The sequence below is a fragment of the Vigna umbellata genome, chromosome 9 (genome assembly GCF_029865625.1).
Source record: "Vigna umbellata cultivar VRB3 chromosome 9, Vumbellata_1.0, whole genome shotgun sequence".
Classification (NCBI taxonomy): domain Eukaryota; kingdom Viridiplantae; phylum Streptophyta; class Magnoliopsida; order Fabales; family Fabaceae; genus Vigna; species Vigna umbellata.
Window position 1 is genome coordinate 51255977 of NC_142173.1, and position 7933 is coordinate 51263909.

General features: G+C 31.6%; 1 protein-coding gene across 1 annotated transcript; it reads right to left on the reverse strand.

Annotated features, from left to right (window-relative positions):
- Positions 1 to 18: 18 nt before the first annotated feature.
- On the reverse strand, positions 19 to 3554 carry LOC148193818 (exocyst complex component EXO84A-like). The gene is made up of 4 exons (XM_088099510.1): positions 3381 to 3554; positions 2469 to 2566; positions 370 to 1417; positions 19 to 144 (listed from the first exon to the last, which is right to left on the reverse strand). Exons 1-4 carry the CDS (start codon positions 3552 to 3554, stop codon positions 19 to 21), a joined length of 1446 nt encoding a protein of 481 aa, XP_087955636.1.
- Positions 3555 to 7933: the final 4379 nt, after the last annotated feature.

The window sequence follows — 7933 nt, forward strand, 5'->3', positions numbered from 1 at the left end:
GCCTTCAATGTTTCTCAGTTACCACTGACCTGGCAATGCATTTACCAGCAAGTGGACATAGAAGTTGAACACTTGTAGAAGGCCTTCAACTGCAAGAACATCCAATTGCAGTATTTCAAGAGGTCCAACATCTTCAAATAGTTCCTATTCAGATAACAGAAAACTTTATTAAGCATCTAAAGCAATGAGGCATAAAGGAAGGAAGTGAAACAAAGAAGCCTCATGATAATAGTATACTCTCTCGGTCAATTTCCTAGTATCATATGGATACTTTCAAAATAGGATAGCGAGCAATGGTTTTCTGATGAAAAAAAATTCAAAATGGAAGCAATTCTGAAAATAGATTAGAACCAAAAAGTGAATAATTACCTGAACCATTGAGTTGAATTTGTGAGCACTGCCTGAAAGTTTTGGTTGGAGCAAACCTAAGTTACTGTGAGAAGATGGAGGTTGGCCGGAAGACCTGTTACTGGTTGGTGCATAAGAAAGTAGCCAATCCTCTGCAGCAGCCAGTGCAGAACTACTTTGTTCAATTCTTTTCAAATTTGTTTTCAGTGCTTGCTCAACAAACGGTCTAAAAAATTTTATTAGGACAGGGGAAAGGGCTAGCCCAGTAGTCTCTAGCAGATAGCAGTGACTCATGCAAACATGAACACATTCAGATGCAACTCTCAAACCTCCTGCTGCAGCTGTAGAGGCAAGAATGCACTTCTTAAGGAGAGCAGAATATTTCTCAGCCTCTGCAACTGCCCAAGTTACTAGCTCAGACGTATATGCAGGTTCTTCAGAAAACACTGACAGAGAATCTGATGCTGCTTGTGAAATGGTGGAAAAAACAAGCTGTGAAAGGGCAGCAGTAAATGGCCCAACCCCACCATAATTGCTGGATTGAAGGATTTTCATGGTACGTTGTAATGTTCCTTGGCGAGAACTTAGTAGTAATGTGTGAGCACGAGGACCATCCCCAAGTTTTTTCAATGACAACGCTGTTGATCGAATCTCTGCACTGCTAGTTGATGGCTGGCAGATAGTTTCTGCTAGTTGATCTGCTAGTTTTTGTCTGTGTTCAACAATAGCATCTTGCAATGCCTCAAATAAAATTGGGCTTAAAGTTCCCACTTGAGTAATTTCTTGTACCATTTTTTCTCCTTCTTCCAAAGCAGTCATTGCTTCATCCACTCTTTTCTCCGCTAATAGAACCTCAAGGGTTTCTAAATATCCTATTAGCCATTTTTCTGTGTTGGATAGTTCTGTTTTTTCATCTAGTATGTCATCCATGTCTGAATCTTCATTTCCACTAATCATGGGACTAAGCTCGCACCCATCTGCTAAACCATGAACCAAAGCAGCCTGGGTGGATAGAAGATTTCTCATGGAAACCAACTCTCCCTCAAGATCAGATATCTCTTTGGACGTCCTGCATAAAATGTTGCAGAGATAGTAAACAGCATAATAATAATCATACTTACAGATACAAGATATCCTATTTTTTTTCAGGCAACCATATATTTTTGTCAATTTCTGTTAAAATCACAAACCATCTTGTCCCCTTCATAAAATATTTGAATTTCTTAAATGGATCCTTGAATCAAGTTTAGATATTGCTACAAGCAGTCTAAAGTTTAAACATTGACATCCACAGTATAATGAATTACCTAAAAGCTGAAGTTACAACACTTATACCAAAAAACACACAGCAGAAATATTAGAAATTGTCTTTCAAAACTAACAGAAGAATGAAAACTAAACTTCCCATATTTTGTCCTCACAATCATGCTACAAATTTATACTCACCATTCCCATTTTCCTTTTCCCCTTTTTTTCACTCAATTAACTTCCCCATCTCATTTTTAGTGACAGAACAAAAAACATTTATTTAGTAAAAGAATCGAAAGTCAAATGAACTTTTTACTTCCTCTTATCCATGTACGAAAACATAAATGGGACAAAACTTTTGTAACCACAAAACTGATTTTTAAGGTGAGATTTACATCAAATATATATATATCTTGAACTCGTGAGAATAGGAATTAATGAATTCGATAGCGAGTGAAACAATATGCTAAACAAACAATAAATATCTTTAGGATAAGTTCTAATCTCTCTATACTATGTTAATAAATAGAAAAGTCTAACTCAATCCCATAAAATTGACTTGCTTTTACTTATCTATTTTAAATTGGCTTTATTTTTACTCGAGTCCACGTCATACTTCCAACCAAAAGAAACACTTGTTGCAAAATTTCATATAACTACTTTGACATTTTAATAAAAGTAATCTGTAAACAAAAGGAACTTATGAAAGGAAGGCACTGAAACAGGTCTCGTCACAATGAAAAATTCATGAAAGTAATGCTTAAATCCCTTCACAAGTTCAGATATGGTGCATAAGAATTCGAAAGTATAGCCCAAAATATTCTTCAACAAATATATGCAACTAGTTAACAAATTTTAGGGTGTGTAATCACCGTATGAAGGCTGAGTAGTTAGCAAGAACACTTTTACGCATTTCTTCTGCTGAAGCCTTCTTCAAGTCAATAAGATAAGAGCACAAGTGTCTTATCTCCTGCAAAACAGTACAAAAACCTTTATTAAATTTGAAGACAGTAAAGTGTCCTCTATGAAATGGATAAAAAAGCAGTGTAATTTTATTTTTCCATTATCCCAACTTCATTCACCAAGAATCATTTTCGTTCCTGGCATACAAAATATAATTATAATCACATTTTTAAAAGCATAAAAACCTTGCTGATTCTAATTGAGGATTACTGAACCAACCTGTTATTAAACCTTTTACTATGCATAGAATGAATTTTACATCATAAAATTGTAAAGGCAAGAGTCTAAAAAAGTAGAAGTTGCAAGTTGCAACAAATGGATTCCTAATAAATGGGAAAAATAGTATTACCTCTGATAGAAAATCTAACATGGTACATACATGAAACCTCCTTTCTTTTTGCCTAAATGAAGTATACTACTTGTAAGCAAAATTCAAAAACTCAGCTTTTATACACTTTCTAACATATTCTTTTTAGCCTGCTATATACTATACTAATTAAAATTATTAGAAACTAAAAAATCACACGACAAGTTAAAGGAGTAAGACCTACAAAATGTTATAGTTTCAAAACAATTTCAATGAATAACAAAGGTGTCTTTAAAAGAGTGGTTCCCTACATATACTAATGTGTGTGTTTATATATAGGCACACTTTTGACATGCACGTGGGGAACTTGTGGATATTGTGTTTCATACACTTACCCTAAAGGTCAATTTTTGGTTCATTGCAGGCATGATCACTCATCAGCAAACAGACCCATTAAGAAATTTGACAATGAAAAGTGGTTTAACATGAAATCTATGCGACAGAGAGAGAAAACCTTTTCGTTCATGGTGCGGGATTTGGAGGCGACATAGTTATTGGGATCAAAGGAAGAGCTTTTGAAAACCTTGAGCCTATCACTGAGTGTGAGATTGGCCTCAAGCTCTGAAGCGTCTCCAATGCTGGATGACAAAGATCCTCTCGGAGGAGTCATGAATGGTGACTGATCCATTGTAAGTTGTTGTTGTGTTTATCTACGTTGCATGCATGCAATTCCGGAGCAGAAGGTTGAATCGAAATGGCAATGGAGGATTAAGAAATGAAAGTGCAGAAAATGTAATCAGATTGATACATGTTACATCACAAACGAAGATGCATGCGAGAGAAGAGAGCCTCCGCAAACATGCACTGCATCCATTCCAAACACGGATTGAAATGTGTTTTTTAAGGAAAAACATACTATTTTCACACCTTTTTTCTTAAAAAAAAAAAGAAAACACTATGTTACATTTAATAATAAAATATTAAAGTAAGATAATTTATTAAAAATATATATTATATTATTTAATAGAAATAATTATAAAATTAATATACAAAATTTGATGGGCGTAAATCAATCTCCACTTTTTTTAAGTGGTCATAATAAAATAATATAAAATATTTTACAACATAAAATATGAAAAAAAATATAAAATAATACGATGATAATATTTTTTTAAGCAAATAAGATGATAACTTAACCTGAAAAAAAATTAGTCCAAGATATAATCATTATTCAAATATTTTTAATGATGAGGGATAAATTTAGGTTTAATTAGTGATATAAAAATATTAAGTTGGTTTTTTAGTTTTTTTAATTTTTAATTTCAATTTGGTCTCGATCCTCGTGTGAACTCAGTGTAATAGATGATTAGATTAATTTAAGTACATGTTACATCTAATTTTTTTTTTTAAATATTCTTTGCCACTCCTCATTTATCATACTTCCATTTTACTCTTTTAATTATAAAATATTATAATTAATTAATAAAAAATTTAGAATAAAATAATACTTTTTAAAAGTGTCAAATGAAACTATAAAAAAATAGTGTTAATACTTTTTTCCCTCTTTTTCTTTTAATTTTATCACTAATCACTGGTGTAGTAATGAGATATGGTTATGATTATCTTTTACATTAAATTACAGTTAATAAACTGTATTATATGTAAACTTAGTAAAAATTAGTAGGTTATAAGTTACGGGTGATTACATAATAGACTATGATTTCATGAGATAACTAAAATCAATAGCCATTTCATAAGAGAGTAATATACTACGATTTTTATATATAACTATAGCTTAAAATGCAATTAAAAATATCAAAAAAAAAAAAAAACAAAGGGATAGGCTACAGTTGAAGTAGATAAGCATAGCATAAAAGTTTCAAGAGAAAAGAAGAAACAAATATATGCTACGGTTTTGGGTAAAATTGTAGCTTATCCTAGACTACAGGCTATGAATTTGGATAGTTTTGGCTATGATAGGCTACAATTTTTATTTTTTTTCTTATGTTTCTATCTACACAATTTTAAAACCAACAGACATAAATAGTTACACAAAATATATCCAAATACAATCAAAATCCAGAACATAATAGATAACAATTATATATTAAAGTAAATACTTTAAAATACAAAGCATTTTTAATAGACTAGCTATTAAAACTATAGTGCATTTGAATAATACATTTGATACAAGTTTTCCTTGTATATGTTATTGAATATGAAATAAATGGTTAAGGATGGTTGAAATGTTAGACAAAGATAATAATTTCAATTAGTATATAAAAAACAACATTTTTAAGTATTTTGAATTAAGTAAATTGTTACCGGTTTCCAATCGGATGGTTTATTACACTAGAAATATAATACAATTATAAGTAATTGAGGAATAAAAGGAAACAAAAAATTATAATTTGACCAAAATAGCTAACCTGGAGCAACATATTTTCACCAAAGGATTTGAGCAAAGAAGGAGGTTTGACACAAAGATAAAGGATTCACCATTCCGCTCAAATTTTTAATGAATTCACTAACAACGTCTGAAAAGTGATATTCTAACATCTTATAATTCTTTGATGTCTGAAACTAGGGCATTTGACATCAAACAAGAGAACATTTTTACCTTCGCGCTAAACATTTTAATGAAATTTACTCAATATGACGTCGGAAATTGAGAATTCTAACATCTGATGAGCATATGACATCGAAAAAGTATAAATTCTTATGTCTAAATTGAACATCTATTTACAAAGATGTCACCGATTACTTTTAACGTTGGTTTTTTCATATTCTGACGTTGAGCGGGAAACGTTGAAGTCTTATTTTGCACTAGTGATGAAGTTTAAAAATTTGTGTGTTGTTCACTAGTTTTTTGTGTGATGCTTCCAATTTATGTATCACACATGATATGGTTTGGTGTGCTTTATTTATTTTGTATAAAACGGATCCTAATAAAGTACTTAATTTTTTATTTATGATTTTTTATTTTCAAAACGTAACCCAATCCAACTAGTTCTTGTTGTGATATGATATGAAGGTTGGTTGTATAATATTATGTTCAGGTTGTACAAAAAGTCCAATGCTACTACCCACTTCTGTGGTTACTGCTCCCAAGTTATGTTTCATTACTAGTTTTTCAATTTTTAACTCGTAATAGTAACCAAATTAAACTAGTTTATGTTGGCATATGGTCATTGTGATGATGTTTGTGGTAGATAGGACGCCACACATATCGTTGTTTGTTATATGAAGCTTGCTTCTGCAAAAAATTTTCAAACTATAAAAAAAGTTCAATATTGTTACCCACTTATTTGGTCATTACTCTTCACTTATATTTCAGTGTCGATTTTTCAATTTTTAATCCACAATAGTGACCAAATTGAAACAAATTTTGTAGGGATATGGTAATTGTGATGATGTTTTGCGGGGTTTGATTGAAAAACCGCAAAACATAAAGCAAGGAACGAAAGAAAATTGAACAAAACTGAGCAATCTAGGTGTTCCACTCTAAACTCACAATGGAGAAGGGACGAAGAACTCATGCCTTGAAAGGAAAAACTCGTGCCTAAGAAACTCACCAACCATAATGAAATGACCTATGAATGGGGCCAAAGGGGAATGAATGCTCAGTACAACAACAGAAAAATGACACAATGCTCGATTTCAAAGGTTGCTAACAACAAACAGAAAGAACTAACGAAGGAACAACACAAGACTAAGAAGGAACAAATGAAATGTAAAAACAAAATCCTTTGACCTAGGTTTTGTGGGATGAAACTCCAAAAGTTGAACGAAGAATGTGTTGCACCATTTAACAAAATGACATGTGTGCTATGTCAAAATATTGTCAAAAAATTGAGTTAACATATAATTTTCCTTTCATAATTGTTAATCACCTCTCCTTTTATTCTGCATTTTACTTTTTTATTAAATTCGGTGAAAGAAAAATAAAAAAAGACAATAAAATAAAGTAAAATAAAATAAAACAAAATAAAATAACAATAAAAAATAAATATATTTTCTTTCTCAAATTAATAAACATTTTTATTTTATTTTATATGTCTTTTTTTTAGTTGGTTCTACTTTACATCTTTCTTTATTATTACTACTCAAACAACATCTTAAGTGGAATGAAATCTTAAACTCTAAAATGACAACTGAGCCTCAATAGAAAACTCACTTTAGAATATCACTTTAGAACGCCCTAGTTTCAGACATAAAAAAATTATAAGACGTTAGAATATCACTCTTTTAGATGTTATTTGTTAGTGAATTCATTAAAAATTGGGTGGAAGGGTGAAAATATATTCACTTTATCTTTGTCTTAAACCTCCTTCTCTGCTCAAATTCTTTTCGGACGAAGCTTTCAGCGACCAACACATATAATTTTTCTTTCATTTTACACAAATGCACATTGATTAACTACTTTAGGTATGATTTTCTTTCGTTTTGAGCAATTGATTTCGTGCACAAGTACTTTTTGGAGCATATGTGTGTTCTCCTTTCTCCCTCACTAGCGACAACACTTTAGTCTGACAGTGAACTCACCTTCAAGATGATTAGTTTTGTTTTGGGTTTTTGATGAAATTTTATTTTCGTTTTCATTTTTATGGACAATAAATTGGTTGAACATGTTTGTATTGTTGATATTGGTATTGTTGAACTTTTTTGTTGTTCATACATCGTATACATCCAAACTTAGGATAGAACTGAGAGTATACTTAAAAGAACTCCAAATGACTTGAAAATTTTTTCAAGGGTTAAATGTTTTTAGTCCCTAAACTATCAAGCGATTTTGGGTTTAGTCCTTATTCGAAAGGTTTGTTCTTTTTAGTCCTCTTAGTTTTGAAACTCTTATGTTGTGGCAAACGACGAGCCACGTGTGATGCCACATTCCCACTAGTGCAGAAATGGCCTTTAACGTCACCCAATAGACGTCCGTCCATAAAAACACCAACGTAAATAATTGACCAGTCACATAAATGTAAATAAGTGGGACTATAGATGTCTGTCCTGGAGGGGCCCCAACGTCTATAATATTATAGACGTCTGGCCCCCTCTAACGGACGT

What these genes read in the sequence shown, in the direction of transcription:
- LOC148193818 (XM_088099510.1), bottom strand. Translation starts at nt 3,554, where the DNA reads ATGGATCAGTCACCATTCATGACTCCTCCGAGAGGATCTTTGTCATCC. An exon ending in AACTACTCAGCCTTCATACG is followed by an intron (nt 1,418 to 2,468) that starts GTGATTACACAC and finishes CATTTTATGCAG; the next exon opens with GACGTCCAAAGAGATATCTG. An exon ending in AATTCAACTCAATGGTTCAG is followed by an intron (nt 145 to 369) that starts GTAATTATTCAC and finishes TTATCTGAATAG; the next exon opens with GAACTATTTGAAGATGTTGG.